The following is a 21,089-nucleotide window of genomic DNA, read 5'->3' on the forward strand; positions in this document are numbered from 1 at the left end:
TTTTTTTTAAATCAGACAAAGCAAAGGACGTCCTGACATTCAGCACAAAAGACTGCAGCAGACACACAAGCATGGAGACTAATGCATGATTATTCTTTCACTATTCTGCCATGAAAGAAAACAACATCAAGTCTTGTGATGAAATAAGGTACAGAGCATTCAACAAAAGAATTCAATACATCTCTTAGATTGCCAACAGTGCATGTGAGCATGGTTGCCCTCTTTGTTGGAAATATTGTAATATCGCATCATATACACTGTATGCACTCTACATGTAGCCAGTCACATCTGACAACTGGACAGATGTTTTTTGTGGCACTGTTGCGGGTATTAAAGTCAGAGTAGAGGATGCAGAGAACAGGCAAAGATGGAAATTAATGACTCGCCGTGGCAACCCCTGAAAAGGGACAAGCCGAAAGGAGAAGAAGAAGAAGTTGGGGGGTATTGATGCTCAGATTCTGAACCACTCAGAGAGGTGCTTTGCAGGCATACGTAAGACCAGTGCGAGAGTTGACATGAGTTAAGTGCACGTTATGTTTCTATGTTTCTATTACCGCAGTTTTTCCCTGGTCAGTCTGGGGTGGGGGGAATAAATAAATCTTTTGCTCAGTTCATCATAAATTTTTTTTCTGGCAAGTATGAATGACTGAATGTGATCTGACATAACACAGTGAGTCACAAAGAGAGTGGAGGAAACAGAGACAGCCTGGGATTGGAAATGACTCTGAGGCAGTAGAATTACTCCGCTCAGCCAGGCAGCAGAATTCGCTCAGTGATGATAGCCGTAGCACTGTCGCCAAGAAGAATAAATAAGCTGCGATGAACCGCCTCGTAGGAAAAAAATAAATACCTTGCATCTCGATTTCTTTTTTTAGCCCCTCAGTGAATTGCCCTTAGTTGTATACTTTGATGCTGATGTTTGAGAGGATGTCTTAAGTTATTCATCTGTGCTACTGTTCCGCTTTTAGCCAGGCAGCCCAAACAAAGCGACGGTCACCTAATTGGTACTGACCGGGCCTAACAGCCCCGTTTGAATCAAGTCACCCCCCCCAAAAAAAAAAAAGTGGCAGAGCTTTTTACACATTAGTATGCACGGTTAGGCACAAATACGCAAAAAGCTGACAAGGCTTTCTCGAGAGTTTCTTTCGATGTCGTGTTGATGGACGAGCATTCTTCGTTGAACACTAACAGCACTTTCATGGGGTATGATTCAAATCGATTAAAACTCATTCAGTACCACCCAATTCTAAACCAAGTCTGAAAAGACGTTTAAAAACGTCTTTGGGAGTGAATGAGTTTTAAACAGTGTTCCCTCACTTTCCATGATTCCACACGATCCAGAGGTTGACTTGTTTTGTATTTAGAGCCTCTATTAAGCCATTGCATACAAATACTTCCATGTGGTTTTATGATAACTTTGGGGCGGTGCATCTTTTACAGCAGTGCTAATGAAGAGGAACTGGAAAGCAGATCGTAACACTTGAGATGGCTTGGCGGGCTCCAGAGAACCATTAGCCGAAGGTTCCATTTTAAACACGGACCAAGAAAAGAGTGTGCTGATGTGTCGCTAATTGCTAACAGGAAGTTGGTACGGTGTCTTGGGAGCTGTATCCCATTCAAATTAAAACATTTCGATTATTCATGTAGGATACAGTATGAGGGACGTTCATTTCCACGGATATAGTATCCAGCCGATTTAGGAAGCATGCTTCTCGTAGCTGTGGCTTCTGGTGAAATATTTTTGAGGATAAATAAGGTACAGAATTTTACTTTACGGTCAGTTTTTCCACGAGTTTGGGCAAAATGGAAAATCAGTGGCAGTTTTGCAGAAAGTTAATCATGAATCGTTTTGTAGAAATACGGCCTATAACAACAACCAATCTTGCCAAAGGAAAGCAAAACTGACAAATCCTGCTGCCAAAAAAAAAATTGCTCACAGACTTTCACATTTTTGATCTGTGCAAGTGACACCTGAGTAAGACCCGAGGAGGTTTAATGTTAAGCCCAAGCAGGTCACATAAGAGGCATCTCAGCTTCTGCCTATCTCTGTCAGGCCCACTAGAGGAAATCTAATTTGTTTAATAGCCTGCCGCTTCGACGGCAAGCATGTGGGTGCGAGGAAACAGAAGGTAGCGATGATGAAAGCTTTGCACGAGCGAAAGAGAGAGAGAGCAAACGCTCTCTTCTCACATTCACTGATGAGTTGTGATTTCCAAAGTCAAGATCTGTGTCAGCCATCTGGTGACAAAGAACAGCACAAAACTATGCCAGGCATTCTATTTTCTGTTTTCCGTAATTCAAGCATGGGTGCCGTCTTTGCGTTTATGAATGTCACAGAAAATTTTTAGAAGATAAACTATAGGGAATATTTTCTGAACAAAGCTTTTTTCTTTTCTTTTTTTTTTAAAATAAATTCATCAACTAAATGATTGTACGCCAACCAGACACCACATCACGGCCACTTGCACATTCTAATGAAATCCGAGTGGAAAGCTGGATCAAAAATATGCTGCATTCATTTAACAATATGACTATTATCATAGTCGTGTCGGACAATATTGAGTTATTTGGGTAATATATATTTTTTTTAATCATTCAAACCAGCTCTCAATGCGATGCGCATGTTAGCACGACAGCTAGCTAACACAGATCGGCAAGCAACCAGGATGTAGACGATGGAAGTCGAAGAAGCAGAGAAGGACTTCCTTGCGAGGTGGCTCGGGGAACCCTGTCAGTCACTCTTGTCAGAAGGAATACCTTGGAGACAAACAACATTTTGGATTCATATGTCAGCGGTCTCTGACTAGATTCATGAGTTCCCTGCCTTTGTCCACATTGGAGGATCTGAACACTTAATGAATGGATTGAGTTCATTCATTCATTCATCTTCCGAGCCGCTTGATCCTCACTAGGGTCGCGGGGGGTGCTGGAGCCTATCCCAGCTGTCTTCGGGCAGTAGGCGGGGGACACCCTGAATCGGTTGCCAGCCAATCGCAGGGCACACAGAAACGAACAACCATTCGCACTCACACTCACACCTAGGGACAATTTAAAGTGTTCAATCAGCCTGCCACGCATGTTTTTGGAATGTGGGAGGAAACCGGAGCACCCGGAGAAAACCCACGCAGGCCCGGGGAGAACATGCAAACTCCACACAGGGAGGCCGGAGCTGGAATCGAACCCGGTACCTCTGCACTGTGAAGCCGACGTGCTAACCACTGGACTACCGGGCCGCCCTGGATTGAGTTATTGCCCATAAAAGTAACACGTTCAAATGGATTTGCTGATCCCCTGACGTTTGGGACCACGCCAACCACAATTTACATGTCGTTTTTTTTTTTTTCTTAAGCACATGAGCTTGTAGCTTCTACGGAGCACTTATATCAAGTTCAGCCAAGAGGTTTGACCCGTAAATATTTTACGAATTTGCTTTGGGTTGCCGCCTGGTCGATCCTAACCCTGCACCCATTATGTTTCTCTTCGCTGGGTTGAGACATATGCAGCTGATCAATGTTGCCAGAAGAGATAAATCAAATGCAGAAGCGGAGTTCCAATCAGAATATGCATCAGCCTTGAATGAAATGAAAGTGTATTTTCCATTGAACAAAACACTGATTGCTTTTTTTTTTTCCTTTCAAGCACTTCCAGGAGGTGACAAAGGACACAAAGACATTTCAACAAGGTGACAGCGTTTTGCATCTCAACTATTTTTTTTTACTTTTTTGAATTATCATATGTGACATATAATCAAATAAACATGGACCATGGCTTACTCTTAGTTAAAAAAAAAGCGGAAATGTAAAAAATGATGCTTGGTTCTCCATAGGGAAAATGTTGTTTATGTGAGATTCATGTCATTCCCCATGATGAAACTATGTGTAGAAGGTCTGGCAGATTCACAGACCTTCCTCACCAACACTCCACTCTTCATCCTTTGCCATTATGAAATGCAAATGTTATGTCACGCTCTTCACGTGGAGATAAATCTGTTGTCGCGTACGTCATTCCGAAGACACTCACGGCCCCGGCGACCGCTCAAACAATCCCGTTTGTGTTCATTTGCACGCCGTTGACGGCTTCTCCTCAAGTCCTCCGCGTCTTGAACAACGAGTCGGAAACGCATAAAAGAGCGAGAAGCACATATTGGATTATGGTTGTTCTGAAAATGCACTTAAAACACCGGGGCAGACTCCTCTTCGGATGAGATGATGATGATGACACTTCCACTTCAAATGCTGTAATGTGTCTTTGTCTGCCTCAGCATGCATAAAATCAATCCAACCCTAGCACAGAGTCCTCGCCTCCATCAGGGCATCAATCAATGTGCAGCAGAGATACCCCCCGCCCCCCTCACCCCCCACCAGTGATATTCTTAGAAGCCAATTATTGAGCATGTGAAGACAGGAAAGGAATGCACACATTTGCTGCATGGTTGTGTAAATTTCCCCATTGTGGGACGAATAAAGGATATCTTATCTTATCTTATCTTAAATAAATCGGCCAGAGTACTTGTTTCATTTAGCTCCTCATTATCAAGACAAATGCTGCTGCAAAAGCAGACGTCTACAGTTCGCCCGGCAGGGGATATGCTACATCATCAAAATGACTCAAAAAGACTTGAAATGTTTGCTATTGATTTTTTTTTAATGTTTGACATAAGTTATAGACATATACAAAATGATTCAGACCCATTTCCAGTACTTGCATATCCAAGGATCTAAATGCATACATGTTTTGAAGGCTCTGAATTGTGAGGAAAACGTTCGTTTAGAATTGTGCAAAAGGTTGCTCCCAAAATTGTCACAATATGAATAGGAGTAATGCCACATTTTTAGTTTATTTCATTTTAAATCATACAAAAACATGAAAATGTCAAATAGTTCCTATAATAGTTACTTGAGACATTGCTCGCAGTGTTTCAAAAGGTTTAATCATGAATACGGGACCCTTTTTGTTTTTTCCTTCAAATTTTCCGTTATTCCTTGTCAAAAAACTAACCGAAAACTCTCATTAGTGGTCAACCAGCATACTGAGACAAATAAACTGCTCAATAAAATAAAGGGAACACTTGTAGTTCCATTTTTCAAGCGTTCCCTTTATTTAATTTTTTTTAGCAGTAGAGGCTTCGCCACGAGAAGTTCCATTGTAATTAAGAACTCTTACACTGAGAAAGTGGCTTTACAAAAAGTTGAACGTCTTGGCAAAAATACTTTGCAATCACATTCACACCACACATTAAATGTGTTTAAACTGTCGTAACTCTCCGGATGTTCTTCGAGCTGCCCTCTGAAAGGTCGACTTGGACGTGACCATCGCTGTGTAAACACAGGCTGCTAGATGTTACAACATCAGGGACCTGAGGAACACAAAATGTGGAAGTTTTTGGGGGGTGGGGGCTAGGAATTTTTTTTTAAAATGCGCATTCATGTACTTCCGGGTCATGCGCGGCTGATTGAGAGACAACACGACTTCGGGGAAGGAGAGAATTATAGAGGAGGGCTTGGAAACTGTATATAAGATCAAGAACAGATTTAATGCCTTTGGATTTCAAGCCAATTTCAACGGGTGAAAACGATCCATGTTTGTTGTATTGTTACCCGGAAGATGACCCGAAAGTACATCAACGTGCTTTTTTTTTAAAGCATCACCTTGAAAAAAAAAATAACAATTTGCGTTATCTCGAAAAGTTTGCATTGTCTCGTAATCTTTGTGAGGGAAGGCAACGTTTTTTTTCTTCCATGTCACCTTAGGGGCTCCATAATTTATTAATCGACGATTAACGAGGATTGACTCTTGATTCGATTCAAGTTGGTTCGGTTGTGTGACACTAATATTAAATCCACAAACTACCAAAATGAGTAAAACAAACAGCAGACGTATTTGGAAAGTTTCTTTGCAATGACGAAAAGGCCCCGTGAGGATTAAACGCAAGAGCCTATGCCCAAGAAGGAGATGCTAATGTAGAAAGCCCAATAATGCAGCTAGCGGCTCTCCAATGAGCCACGCCTTCAAAACTGATTCATCAACAAATGTTATGTGCCGGGCGGCCCGGTAGTCCAGTGGTTAGCACGTCGTCTTCACAGTGCAGAGGTTCCGGGTTCGATTCCAGCTCCGGCCTCCCTGTGTGGAGTTTGCATGTTCTCCCCGGGCCTGCGTGGGTTTTCTCCGGGTGCTCCGGTTTCCTCCCACATTCCAAAAACATGCGTGGCAGGCTGATTGAGCACTCTAGATTGTCCCTAGGTGTGAGTGTGGTTGCGAATGGTTGTTCGTTTCTGTGTGCCTTGCGATTAGCTGGCAACCGATTCAGGGTGTCCCCCGCCTACTGCCCCAAGACAGCTGGGATAGGCTCCAGCACCCCCCGCGACCCTAGTGAGGATCAAGCGGCTCGGAAGATGAATGAATGTTATGTGCCTCGAGTGCATCATACTTAGTGGCTAACCGCATTGCTAACACTAAAAAGTAATTCGATATTGGTGACAAAAAAAAAGGAGATTTGCGTTCATTGTTGTAAAACATTGCACTACGCCCAAGGAAGCCCCCCCCAAACGGGGGCGGAATAGTAGCCGGGCCGCAGCGGACAAAAGTTTGGGGACCACTGCCTTTGTGTACACATCCGGATACTCATTAAATCTGTGGTTTGAGTCTGTCAATATTTGCAAAGTGAAGAATTTTCCTTTCTCCCTGTTCTGTTGTTGTCTTTCTCTAGCTTACCTTCTCAATGCTGACCAAATCCTTCTTGCTATGAATTCCCTTGATTATCTCTTTGTAAACAGCATCTGCAAGGTGCGAGAAAACAATTCAGCCGCATCTAACCTTACAGCTTGCAGATCAGCTACTTTTGCATGACGTTTGATGCTTCTAGGAACTCTCGCGTTATTGACCAAACTGGTCGAAAATTTGCCCTGATATTCACTACAGAGGTCAAACATTTACTGTATGTGAATTGAGCCTCTGTTATGAGGAGAAAACTATTTTATTTTTCATCTATTATTACTCTTGAATCTATTTGTTTTGGTTTGGCAGACAGACTTTCACCCTCAGGCACGCTCACGTTTCGCCAATCTAACCGAGCCGGGCAATCACATGACCACACACAAAGTCCTCATGGCCCCAAACAAAAGAAAAGTTTTAAAACTGACACATTTACGTGGCGCATGGAAGAAACAATGGAGGAAACGAGTCGACTTCATTTGTTATTTGACACGTATTATTGTTTGAGTTAGATCTGAATTTGCACATTGCTATTTTATATTTTTGTTTTACCATTCAAACAAATCTGAAGGTGTTCAATCCTGGAATTCTTGTCTTCACTGAATATTTAGCTTCACTTAAGTAATTCTTTTGAGGGCTATTGAACCTTCTTCTTAAGGAACAGTCGGCTTACTGGAGTACAATTTTGGTTACTCGACCCACCTCTGCTTATGATACTCTCACCTGTTGGGGCCTCACTCATAAATCCCAAATTGATCCTGCCACCAGCAGGCAAACCCTGGCCATTGTTCCGTTCCTCACACCTGCAAGTATCCAAACAAACAAAGGTCACAATTAGCACAGAGCCACTTTAAAAAGAAAAAAGGGAGACGTAAACATCTGAAACGATGATGATGATGATGATTAACCTTTATACGCAGTGTGTGTGTGTGTGTGTGTGTGTGTGTGTTTATATATATAATTTTTTTCCTATTTTCTTCAGATATTTTTCTTTTTTTTCCCCTCAGTTTTTGGTTCCCTCAATTTGATGCCATATTGAGCAACTCCTATGACCTTATGACCTTATGTCCCAACCGGTGTTCGAAAAACAACAAATCCAGCAAATTTTAACTCTCTTAATGAGCTTGTTCCTTTTAGGAATATCGTGATACAACGGATAACAGTAATAAAACATTTTTAAACGGATTCATCTCTGGTCTGGAACAAACAATTTCCTCACAAAGGAGTCATTCATCATGGGGCTTGTATTGTTTTCATCATTAAGTGCCCTGTCAGTAAGGAACATGTTTTACGAGACCCAGTCCTCTCTCTGGACACACTAAAAATGTAATTCGGCTGTGGAGAAAACCGCTGACAAATATAATGGCCGCTATATCTGCCAAGAAGCCAAATACGTTCATGTTTATTTCGTGCAAGCTAGTTTAAAAATCACAATTTATTTGCTCAAGCAAAAATAAAAGTACTCTGAATTTTAAAGAAAGCCATATTGGCAATCATTTGCTCCCGCACCCGTTTTGGACTCCACTCTAAAAGGAAGTGCACATTCAAAGAGATTAGAAATATTACCTTATGGTGTCCTGTGAGCTTCTCTCTGAAGGACAAACAGACAGGGGGATTTTGTTTTTAGGACAGAAATTGCAGAAATTGAATTCCGGTGACGTTCACCGTAGAGCAGTGGTTCTTAACCTGGGTTTGATCGAACCCCAGGGGTTCAGAGAATCGGTCTCAGGGGTTCAACTGAGCCTCTGCCATGGAGGTTAAGACATACCCGACTCAACATGTCAATTAGTGATGAAACGACCGCTTGGCCATCACTGGCTGCAGATGATCACATGACATTGCTTGTCTACGGACGTTGTATCGGTCTGTCGTGGTGAAGAAGGAGCTGAGCCAAAGGGCGAAGCTCTCAATTTACCGGTCGATCTACGTCCCAACCCTCACCTATGGTCACGAGCTATGGGTTGTGACCGAAAGAACGAGATCCCGGATACAAGCGGCGGAAATGAGTTTTCTCCGGAGGGTGTCCGGGCTCTCCCTTAGAGATAAGGTGAGAAGCTCAGTCATCCGGGAGGGGCTCAGAGTCGAGCCGCTTCTCCTCCACATCGAGAGGAGCCAGATGAGGTGGCTTGGGCATCTGATACAGATGCCCCCTGAACGCCTCCCTGGTGAGGTGTTCCGGGCATGTCCCACCGGGAGGAGACCCAGAGGAAGACCCAGGACACGCTGGAGAGACTATGTCACCCAGCTGGCCTGGGAACGCCTCGGGATCCCCCGGGGAGAGCTGGAAGAAGTAGCTAGGGAGAGGGAAGTCTGGGCTTCCCTGCTAAAGCTGTTGCCCCTGCGACCCGGCCCCGGATAAGCGGTAGATGATGGATGGATGGATGGCATGTCTTGTCTAATCGGTGCTGCGGGACATTTAGTTCGCTCAGTAGTCTCCTAGTGACTGTCGTGATAGTACGTCATGCGCGGTTCATTTTGTGCACAATTAAAAAGAACTCATGTCTTGAAATTGTATTTACTTTTTTTGTGTTTTTAATCATTTGGAATTTGTCAAAAAAAATAATAATAATATCATATTTTCATTTTTCACGGTGAATGTGCATTTGAACTGGTTGGGTTCCGTGCCTACAACAAGGTGAAGAACCACTGCCGTAGAGCAACTATGCCTTCTCGGGGCATCGAGAAAATAGGACCTCTATAAAACACAACAGCAATTACTGTATTGGTTTTGGATTCTCCTGTAATAGCCTCAAGTTAGCGGAATGTTCCTGGGCTCTGTCACAAGGCTTCAACATCATATAACAAGGGTGTAGACAATGTTAGCCCCATGAGATATATAAAACCGTGACTATTTTGAGGAGAGAAACTGCCTTTGCCATTTTATAATAAATCCCCCCCCCCCCTGCTCAAGTCTCTGAGGGAAACCAGAGCAGCTCATTGTAATTTTCTTTTCAAAAATTCCAAAGCACACATTACTCGTACATATGGCTTGGTTAGAGAGAGCGACAAAACACCTTCATTGAGATGCAAACCATTCCTCCTGCATTTTTTGCGCTCAAGCTTTGAGATGTAAGAATGAGAGTCATCGCCAAAGGAGCACTCAGCAACAGAATCAGCTGCCGAAATTAATCCCTTAGCCCCGAACCACAGCCGCAAGTCACTTACTCTGCTTTCCAATCAGTTACGGGGATTACGACAACTTTTAAAATGCGTGACTCGAGGCAATTTTGTTGTCGTGCTGAGGAGAAACAAGCTTCCTCCGCCTTCGATGATCCACCTCAGAGTGGACACTCCAGAAGTATTTCTTAGCCACAGGGGTGTACAGACGGCACTATTTCAACTCCCCAGCGTTATTGGAAGCTTCCTGAGTTTTGACCACATCACAAATCAGATTAAACCTTTGTCGCATCGAGGTCGTCAGTTATTTTTTATACAGGGCCCAATTTTTCTAGTCATTTGTATATATTTTGAATGCACAGAAATCAGGAAGGGGTCAAATATTAGTTCATAGCACTGTAATAACTAAATGAAATGTACTGTAATGACATACTTTCTTTTACCTCATCTGATGTGGATTTTTTTCACATTTTACGATTTTAATATTGTATATCATGGTGCATTCTATGTGTGTATGTATGTAATATTATCCGTTTGTTTTGGCTCTCTTTCCGAATTCAAAACCATTTCTCTGCTGCTCTCCCATATTTACCTTTCACTTTTCATTCACCTCAAAACAGTTGCATGTCCAAAAATGCTCACATAAAAGTAGCCGTACATTTCTGCTGACAACTGATCTTTTCTCTTTATAGTCAGTAAAAAAAATGTTGCGTGTCCTTGGTGAAGGCCAACATCACAGAGTGTGAGCGCCTTGCTTCTTCATTATACTTTAATCAACGTGTCGGTACAGAAATGAGAAGGGGAGAGGTGATATCACCCCCCCCCCCCCCCCCCGCCCTAAGCGATTCAAAGAAAAGTGCATACTTGCTTGTCTCCTTTTTCTGTACCAGAGGACAGTGCAGATGCAGAGCAGGAGAAGCAGGAGAAGCACGGCGAGGGAGGACATTACCGCCAATGGGACTGTGCAGTCATCTTCATCCTGCACCACCTCGGCAACTGAGGAGGGAAGGTCACATTGGGAAAAAAAAAAGGAAAACTTGTTGTTGTATAGGTTGGCTGCTGTTTCATAAAAACAGGAGAATGGCATGACCAGAATAAATATGATCCTCTTCCTCACTGTCTGATTGCTATTTTATTTTGAGAGAGAAAAAAAAATTCCAAATAGCATACACAACAGAAATCCAGTGATTTATTACAAATGTTCTTAAGTAAAAAATAATAATGCGCCAGACTCACAGGAAAAATCAACAAATGTGCTTGATTTTCACTTTTGTTTTGATTTTACAGTTTTCTCACTGAGCCTTGTGAATTTGCGCCTAGCAACAAGCAGATGCACCGCCATGAAGTACTGCCACATTGTTTTTCCCTTGAAAGAGGTTCGACAGGACATTCTTGGGTGCCGCTTTTACATGACGCCGGTGGTGCCTCACCTACTGTCAGACGAATGCTGCTCATCAGTGGCGCGGGCAGGGCGGATACTGAGACCAGACAGTCAACACATGAGCTCTTTTTCGCAGTCATGCTGAGGTTACTGCTCACAGTGAAGACGCTCTTCCCCCTCTGTTCACTGCTGAGGTTGTATTCACTCTGGCTCAACTCCACACCATAGCCCAGACAGACAAACACATCATTACTTGCTGCATATTGCCACACTGAAACCATTTTCCGAAACAAATGGCTGCTTTTGTCTCTAAATCAACCATGTTCTTATCTAAGCCAATTCTGAATGTGTTGCAAACAATTGGCACCAATATATTTCAGGGTGGCAGAACGCGAGCCTGAAGAAATCCAGCTGGCTACTGTGTAAATGTCAGAAAACAACGTTGATGAATTCGAGCAACAGAAAGCTGTAATTATAGCCTTCTTAGTTGGATCACAGGAGGAAAACCCAATCATATCCTAAGAGACTGTCATGAAAAAAAACCATCAAAAGAACCACTCGGTGGTACAGTAGACTGGGGCTATTTCCAAATAATGGTAGTAGGCTAGCGTTCAGGGTACATCAACCATGACTGAGGTTTAGGCATTGGCTCCCACCTGAATTAATAAGACATTTACCGCGCTTACTCAATGGCTCTGCCTTGGTCAAATGACATAAAAGAGTTTATTTACTAGTGGCGCCATCGGACAATGGTTCAGCTTTTGCCAGCCAGAAAAACATGTGACGTTATGGTCTTTAAATATGTCAATTAACTTCTATTCAGCGGCCCGGTAGTTCAGTGGTTAGCACGTCGGCTTCACAGTGCAGAGGTACCGGGTTCGATTCCAGCTCCGGCCTCCCTGTGTAGAGTTTGCATGTTCTCCCCGGGCCTGCGTGGGTTTTCTCCGGGTGCTCCGGTTTCCTCCCACATTCCAAAATATGCATGGCAGGCTGATTGAACACTCTAACTTGTCCCTAGGTGTGAGTGTGAGCGTGGATGGTTGTTCGTCTATGTGTGCCCTGCGATTGGCTGGCAACCGATTCAGGGTATCCCCCGCCTACTGCCCGGAGACGGCTGGGATGGGCTCCAGCACCCCCCCGCGACCCTAGTGAGGATCAAGCGGTACGGAAGATGAATGAATGAACTTCTATTCAACTTTCCTAGATTTATTCATTGAGTTGCGTGTCACCATTGCTCTTCAGTCCAGCAACAGGCAATGCTGCTGGGATCAGTCATCTGCCACTGCTGGCGTTAATTGACTTAATTCTGTGGCCGGTGGAATATTGAAGGCATCACACTTAACGGGTCTGACAGTTGGGTTGTTGCAAAAAAAAAAAAAAATGCTACTCAGACATGAGTATCTCATCTCATTTGAACTGACAGTGGGATAACGAGCATTTTGAGCAGTCTAGTTTGTTTACCTTTTTACCATTGACTTTCCAATGCAAAGAAGGTTCGGGGTACCATCCCACGGCATCACACTCAAACTGGACCAATTGCCCTTTCAAAGCTATTGCGTTGCCTCCAAGGACTGTCACAGTGCCTGTTTCTGAAATCAAACAACCAGGTAGAGTCACACACTTGCATGCGTGCAGTTCTGTTTGCAATCACAGAATTTAACCTTGTAGCCATAATTTGGCAAAACCCACGATGTTGCACTGCGATTTCTCTCGAGAATTGAAGACTTGAAAATTGTCCATGCGTGTTAATGTGAGTGTGAATGTTGTTTGCAAGTATTACAACGGGTGCTCTAAAAAAGGGGTTTAGCCCTGACAGCATCCATGTGTGTGTAAAAGATGATCATCAACAGCACCTCGGTAGGCCTGTTCATCTATAGGAAAAAACAGACACGGCTGATTGATTGAGCCCCTTAAAGTGTCAAAAGCCTGACAAATGCTTCTCACCCCCCCCCCCCCTCCCCCATCATCTATAACACCCTGCCAGCCAAATAAGCCTCTATGGTGCACAGAGGTACAGTGTGTTGTCAGGCGAAATGAGTGGCAGAGGCAATGACTATTTGATTGCTGAATTTGGAGCCATAAAGGAAATCATACACTTTTCAATGTTGGCTTGGGATGTATTTAAAGGGTGGTGAGAGCAAATGTTGGCATGCGACAGGCACCCTTGTTCCTCGTGACTGATGAGAGGCTCAGCGCTGTTATAAGTCATTACCCGCTATAGAGTGGTTTACCTCTCATGCCCCTGCTAAATCATAAAAAGTTTTTGGAGAAACATACGCTGCCATCGAAGCAACACCTTTTTCATGGACACCCTGCTTATTTTAGCAGATACAGATACTTGGAACAACAGCATGGCTTCGTTGTAAAAGAGTGCGGGTACTACGCTCACCTGCCTGCAGTCCAGACCTGTCTCTCATTGAAAATGTGTGGCTAATTATGAAGTATAAAATACGATAATGGAGACCTCAGACTGTCTCATCTCATCTGAGATATGCCATTTTCCTGAGCCTGAATCATGCTGTGTCAGCAACAATATTCAACACATTTCAGTACATCATGTATTTGTGATTCAAGGAAATACGCTGTGTCTTTTAATCACCATAACATATGGAATTGTATACACACACACACATACACACACCATACGTCAATCCATTTTCTAATCCGCTTATCCTCACAAAGGTTGCGGTCATGCTAGAGACTCTTTAATTCCCAACATGACACTGTTTCTGTCAGCGCCACAAACTGGTCATAATTAGATGTAATTCTTCAGGCCTTTCAAAGAAAACTACAAAACAGCTTGAAACACAAAATGCATGTTTTTCTCTGGTTGTGCTCATATGGTGAATCAGCAAAAGTGAGTGGGTGGCTACAATTATAGCAACATGTGCGACTTTATTTTCATTTTTTTGCTCCTCATCAAGGTTATATTCAGTGTGTTTTGCAACTGTTAGCAGTGCGGTGGATTTCAATCTTGTACTTCTATATGCAAGGAGATGAAAAGCTGAGGCAATCTTTTTTCTGTGAAATTTCAAAGATCTTCCCTTCAGAAAACCTGATCTCGGTTAACCGTTACACTGTCAAAATGGACTCAATAGTTTTGCAGTATTAAAAAAAAAAAACATTATATCATCAGTATTAAACAAGATCAAGAAAATCTAACAATCATTTGTCATTCACCAGCGGCCGGGCTGCCCATCCGTTATCATCAGTTTTTGTCATTATTTCGTAGCAACCAACTCTGTCATCGGCAGTCCGCCACTATATCATTGTTATTGTAGTGATGATTCTCGTGACGGATGAAAATGCATTTCTGTCGGTACATAGTTTATCGGTTTTCCGTCATTTGTAACACGTTTGTCAGTGATGGACTGATGGAGCTTCCGTCAGTCCTAGCTAGCTAGCTAGCTAGAGCTAGCTAGACAGATAGATTTATAGATATGAAAAAGGACACAAATGTGATGCTGACCTTGAACGAAGAGACTTGCTGTTTTCTTGTCGTTGCCCTCGAGGTTACAGCTCACTTGGCCCTCGTGGAGCCTCTTCACACTCTTGAGAACAAACTCCCAACCATCTCCATTCTGGCTTTCCACTGCAGTCACATTGGGAATTGGAGAGGAAAGCACACCGTGAATTCTGGAGATGGTGACCACCACTGTGCTGTTCAGCTCCCACAGCATCACATCCCACTTTGCACTCTGGGCAATGCAGGTAAAGCGGGCCTCGTCCCCACAAAGCACAGTCAAGCTGATGGGCGACAGCTCTAGTTGCGTGGAAACTGCAAAACATTTAACGGAGAATATTAAAGTTATGGTTTTTCCACATTTCCGAAAATTAATCTATTGCTATTGGTTTATGCTATGGTGGTGATGTATAACTCCTTTGCGGTGAACTTGGCATACAAGATAATAAATTATGCATCCATTTAGGAAATGAGGCCTGCGGGGGAAAAAAAATAATCTGGGTCAAACAAACAGTTTATTGCAAACAGAAGATGGCACACTAATGAGCATCATTTGAGCCCACTCCTATTGGGAATAAAGATCCCGTGACAGTGAATTTCCATGGCCACTGTTTCCATCTTACTGATATTATATGGAAGAAAATTCATAACAAATTGCAGCGAGATCATTAGTAGCTCCTCTAACTAGATGGCCTGTGGGTGGAAACAGAAGTAGTGTCGCACTTCAACACGAGCGCTGTGGCTGTTAATGCATATTTCACTGGCCTCGTAACATCACCATCATCACAAGTCAGACAGACAGCAGTTAACTTTCTACTCACCTTGAGTGCTGCACAACAGAAGAACCACCAGCAGAACAAAAATGTCCATAATTATGCATCTCAATGGAGGAAATCCATTAATCACTGCAGAGGGGACCTGGAAATCCAACAGTCAATGACTACATCAACGCAATGATGAGTATTCATCTTGGTTGAAACATTTTTTTTAATCAACTCAATCTAGACTGAAAAGCCAAAACATTAGCTTGCTAATGCTAATGAGATGTATCAACATTTCTGCCTTTCAAAAAAATCGCGTTATTATTCTGGCAGTGTGGTCATTGTTTGCTGTGTCCCTGACCACAAGCACACCCTCCGAAAGCATCAATCAAAACTGAGCAACCTAATCGAAGTACTACACACGTGCTGGATCATATTAGAAAGATTATAATGTGGCGGTATAAGATAAGATATCCTTTATTCGTCCCACACTGGGGAAATTTACAATGAAGTGTCCCGTGAGTGTGAATCCATATCTAATCAGGCAGAAAAGTATTGCACATTAAAGACAGAATAATTACTCGACAATAATAAAACTGGCTATAAAACAATGCATTCCTATGGCGAGTAACCTGTAGGTTTAATTAAAGCAATGGGAAAATGTGGCCTCTTTAAAGGACGGTACAGTCATTCCTGTGGGGAAATTAAAATGAAATAGCGGTTCCCATTGAATAAGATAAGAAAACCTTTATTTGTAAATTCCTTTTTGCAACTGGGAAACACTAATCAGTCAACTCCATACACAACATATCATTTGTGACTCAGAAAGTAAAAGTGGTAAAAGTAACCAACACAGCGTTACATTTGGTTATTCAGTTTAGTGTTTTTTTTTTGTTGCAATGATTATTTCACATTTTTATGTATTCAATTGAATTAAAATATGTACAATCAAAACAAACTCAGCTCTCACTATTTTTCTCCTAATTTTGCAGCGTGACACTCAAATTCTAATGTGCATGTACAAAATGACAATAAATCAACATTTTATTTTGTATTCTATTATGAATTAGGATTAAATGAGTAAAAAGAATAACAAATAAAATAAAGATGTATTATAGCGCATCTGATTTACCTCATTGTCATTGTGGAACAGCAGACAGAATCGCACAGGCTAAATATATTCCAATAATACGCTACTTCTATATGTGTGAGGCTCCACTACATCACCCAAAAAAATCTGGTTAAATATTAGCAAAATGAACTTTGCCCAGTGACACACACACACACACACACACACATACACACAAGGCACGGTGTGACTCAGACAGCAGTGGCCCTTATATGAGCACACTGATCATTGGGCATAAAAATAAAACCCAATTAGAGAATGAAACCCCCACACTGAATAATGCCTGCGTACGTTGAACACCACCACACTAAAAAGGTTTAATTGAAAAATCATAATTTGTGAAAGCTCTCATATCGGATTTTAGGAGATTGATAAATGTGAGAGAACAAAGGTTTCTTTGCCGAAGTGAGGAAACAGCCTTCCGTTGTCAAAGAGCCCATACATCATTCCGCTCAGTGAAGGTCAGGCGGCAAAGAAATATTTACTGTAGAGATGGATGGGGGGGGCGGGGACATACTGTGGTTGTTGTGGCGACTTTCGGCTTGTCGCATCGGGGGGTGTAGGGTTCTCTCGAAACTTTCAGACAGTTTGAGCCTTGATAAAGTGCAAGTCAATTACTTTGACCAGTTGTAGTGGGCATCATTTTGCGCAATGTGCTAAAATGACGTATGTGTATATTAAAACAATGTCTAAAAATTGATCCCGCTAAAATAAATGTGCTGTGCATAAAATGGCTACAAGCCACTCGTGAAAATGCATCTTATATCAAACCCACCAAATTACTTATCGATTTTTTAATTTGACATCCATCCATCCATTTTCTATCCAGCTCGTTCTCATTAGGGTGGAGGGCGAGCCGGAGCTTCGCCGAGTTCAATTTGGGCAAAAGACGGGGTATACCTTGGACTGTTTGCCAATCAAGCGCAGGAAACAGAGACAAACAAGATTCATGCTCGCATTCACATATCGACAGTTTGAGGCTTGATTTCAACCAAATAAGCACGTTTTTGGACATTCCGTACAGGAAGGCCACAATTGAGAGCTCAAGCCTCGAACTGTGCGGCAGAGACGCTGGGACACCGTAAAGCGATTTCACATTCATTTCATTAACACTGTCAATACATATATACTGTACTTCTAGATGAATGGTTCTTAAACTTTTTAGAGGTACCGAACCCAACCAGTTAATATCCACATTTACCTATACCCCTTCATGAGTGAAAAATAAACAGATTAAGATATCAGCAAACAGCCACATGATAACCAACAATCAACCGCCAACGAGAGGCGGTTAATGATCCATTGATCGTGACTAAATGTAGTATTTATGCTTTGATGTCACCGTTTTGTTTTGGGTTTTTTGTATTACAAAAATCAGTTGTTTATTGCTAATATTGCCTAACTTGGACAGTTTTTGCTTGATTTTCATATGGAATAATGATTTGCATGACAAAGGCTCTCTGCGATAACGTCTTTCCGGCTACTGTTGGCACATGCTTGAAAAGACAGATACTGCCTCATCAAAGTTGCAGCATCAGAAGAAACACAGTGCCATAACTTAATACATACTAGCATTTAAAGCAAAAAGAAATATCTCAAATATAAAAATGATAATAAAATAGAGCCAATTTGGATGGATCAAGTCACCCTAAAACTGTTGAAGCTTTCTTGATACCAAAATGTGAGCTGGCCAGTGTCATGAATACTGCCAGGCTCAGAATAGTGTTTCAATGATCTATAAATATGCAAATACTTACTAAATATAGCCACTTAGTCATGATTTTTTTTTTAAAACCAGTTTCACTTTATTGGCTTTTCCATTGCATGTATGTGTTAGTTATATATTTCTTTGAACAAAGTGCATCGTTTCCGACAAACAAATCTTTGCCAGAGGTCATCACAGTGACGGATTAGCTTGTAACGTTTCAAGATGCGTTTTCGTCTTCATTATAAATCTTTGTTTGTCATATCCATGCAGCATTGCATTGATAAAGCAACTGAAAAATAACATTCAGAGCGGGAGGAAGTCTAAACCCCTAAACAGAACTTGAGGAAAGAAGAAACTGTATGCCGGGGTCATTTTTTGTCTTTAAATGTAAAACATGGGTTTGTCAAAATAAAAGTCATATTTGTAGCGCTATGCTACTCTGCATATTTTTTGTTAGTCCGACAGTAAGTGTCTAAATGTCAAATGTAAAAATTCAATCCATCGCTGCAGTCAGAAGAGAAAAAAAAGGTCACTTGACATCTTCAAGCGCATGACCAGTGTTCTGTTTGGTTTGTTTTCTTTGTTCCAATGCGGGTGCAGCGCCGCCTTGGGGGAGGAGTCAAGATGCTGCCGAAAGGAGCCGAAGTGGCCAATGGTCAGGGGTCAGGGACAGTTGTCACAGGAGTCTCCTTCAGGCTGGACAAACTGAGCAAAACAAAAACGAGGTCACTCATTTCCAAAGCGGATGTGATGGTGGAGGCAGCCGCCACCACTCTGCCAGCGCACCACCCAATCCAGCGACTCCTCCGCAGGCGCATCTGAATCTCAGTTGGCAGCTTCCGCTAACGCACTGTGACAGGGGCTCACATGGCTCAGGAGGGATTGCAATTTCTGCAAAGCTCGCTCTTCCGGAACCTGCATATTTCCTTGACTGGGTCATAACAGCCCAACACGCATAGACTAACTAAACGAGAGGCTCTGCAGAGTGCGATTATGTAGGATTGTTATCACCGCTGCCTCCCAGGAGCCCAAATTGTTGAGACTTTTGTATTTTGAATACGACAACAAATGATCCTCAAAGCAGCGTTTGTGTTCAATGAAGCTACGGGCACGTGAGCTTGGTTTCCATGAACCAAACTGACCAATGCTGAGATATATACTAACGTTAGTGACATGTCTTGAATAAAATGCAAAACTGAACACCCAGAGTTGGAGTTAAAACAACATTTTGTGTAATGACAACCCGACGCCAATAGGCCATTAGTGGTACTACAACGCCAGATGACAAAGTGCCCTTTGCCTCGGACTTTTTTTTCCCCGCCTTCATTCATCAATATTACAAAAAGTGTTTGAATATGTCAGAAAGCGGTTATACGGGTTTTTGTCCGGGCTACTCAGTACAATGACAATTATGTACACCCGAAAGGGAGCGGTGCTTTGTCTTGAGAGGCTCTCTGGCACAGGTAGTATGCATCTGCATGTTCATCACCCCATTAATGACGAATACAAAATGTATTACTTGAACATGAAAATATTAACACCGGCTAACTTTATTTCACAATTAATACTGTTTAATTTTTACTTTAAACTTTGCATGTTGTGTTTGGGGGGGGGGGGGTGAGACAAGGATTTATTTATTTTTTTATATATAGGTATTTCTTTTATAGGAGTAAGGGATTGAGAATCTAACAGAGAAAAAAATAAATACATGCCACGGTCACGCATCAAACTCGTTACGAGGCAGCCAATCAAATTGCTCTGAAGTCATCCATAATAGTCAAGTTGTGGGGTCAATTTCCGCAAAGGCAGAAATTTTGATCTATCATGGGATCAGATGTGTATGTGTAGCTCATGTACAACGATTGTCAATAAAACTCTGCTGTCACCCAGTGGTAGAGTAGAGGAGATGGCATTTACCTAAAAATGGGAGGGCGTCCGTGCGTTCCCTTGGCTCAACTACTAAGCCTCTTCTTCCTGCTGTGAGAAACCAAGTTATATTGATGACAAAGTGATTAGTGGATTATTTATACTAGTAGTAGTCAATAATGACCTGTGTTACTTCCAAGTCTTCTTCTTCTTCTTCTTCTCCCTGTTGGAATACAAAGAGGGGGTGAGAAAGGGCAGAAAAATGAATACAAAGTGAAGCTGGCAGGATGGTAGAAAGGGTTGTCGGTATTGTGCGCATTCACTGAATATAAACAAAAAGCAGAGATCACTAAAACACAACTCCAGTTTATGTACAGAGCTTGTTTCTAAGGTGGGGGACGAGTAATCCTTTAATAAGACCATTTCTGAACTGGAGTGATGCAGCATGAAAATGGCCAGAGGCAGTGGTGCACATGCACATGTCCAAACAAGAAACAATACGCATAGCGGCGGTCATCTTTTTCTTTTTGAATAAAGTAATCATTTTTGTAGTGAAAGCAGCATCTGGTGCTCACTGGGGGATGTAAAGTAGATATTTTGACCAAAACGAAAAGAGGTGGATTAAGCTGTGAGAGCATAAAGAAATGAACAAAAGGTACACCCTCTTCGATAAAACAACAACAACAAAAGAGATGAGAAAAATAGATTTCCGCTTGTCTGTTCATGAGCACATGACAGGTAAGAACTGCGCAACAAACCTGCCTCAAAACAGAAACATAACATTGTCCCTGCAATAAAAATGCATGCAATGTTTTCAAACCTTCAAACCAGACATAGATGTGTATGAATTGGAGCCTTGGCAGATCTGAGGCACATCTTATCAATTATGTCACATTATAGGTTTTAAGAAGAGTGGACGAGGGGAAGAAACTGTTGTTCAAGGAGTGTCACAT

At 42.2% G+C, this 21,089-nt stretch overlaps 2 protein-coding genes across 35 annotated transcripts in view; both read right to left on the minus strand.

Moving 5' to 3' along the window:
- Positions 1–21,089, minus strand: part of sh3bgr (SH3 domain binding glutamate-rich protein) — a 192,267-nt gene that overhangs the window by 160,266 nt on the left and 10,912 nt on the right. For 13 of the 33 annotated variants that reach the window (XR_007964432.1, XR_007964413.1, XR_007964438.1 and 10 more), the window contains 4 exons: positions 20,321–20,359; positions 20,188–20,247; positions 18,121–18,975; positions 17,342–18,078 (listed from right to left, as the gene is read on the minus strand). Coding sequence is in view for 2 of the 33 variants with exons in the window: in XM_052078622.1 (XP_051934582.1) it covers positions 20,230–20,247; positions 20,321–20,359 (57 nt within the window). In the remaining 31 variants the exon portion in view is untranslated. Of the gene's footprint in view, positions 1–17,341; positions 18,079–18,120; positions 18,976–20,187; positions 20,248–20,319; positions 20,360–21,089 lie in introns of those variants that run through there. The other 20 variants (XR_007964414.1, XR_007964419.1, XR_007964417.1 and 17 more) reach the window with 7 other exon arrangements.
- On the minus strand, positions 4,494–17,053 carry igsf5b (immunoglobulin superfamily, member 5b). Of its 2 annotated transcripts, XM_052078584.1 has the most exons (10): positions 16,566–17,053; positions 15,494–15,590; positions 14,679–14,987; positions 12,671–12,798; positions 11,259–11,424; positions 10,693–10,824; positions 8,278–8,302; positions 7,435–7,514; positions 6,712–6,776; positions 4,494–5,356 (listed from the first exon to the last, which is right to left on the minus strand). In XM_052078584.1, the coding sequence occupies exons 2-10, from the start codon at positions 15,540–15,542 to the stop codon at positions 5,246–5,248; spliced, it is 1,065 nt and encodes a 354-aa protein (XP_051934544.1). In that variant the 5' UTR covers positions 15,543–15,590; positions 16,566–17,053; the 3' UTR covers positions 4,494–5,245. The 2 variants fall into 2 exon arrangements, with proteins under 2 accessions (XP_051934544.1, XP_051934545.1); XM_052078585.1 differs by lacking the exon at positions 6,712–6,776 and having other exon boundaries at positions 5,241–5,356; positions 16,566–17,051.

Source organism: Hippocampus zosterae, chromosome 10 (assembly GCF_025434085.1).
Source record: "Hippocampus zosterae strain Florida chromosome 10, ASM2543408v3, whole genome shotgun sequence".
Lineage (NCBI taxonomy): Eukaryota > Metazoa > Chordata > Actinopteri > Syngnathiformes > Syngnathidae > Hippocampus > Hippocampus zosterae.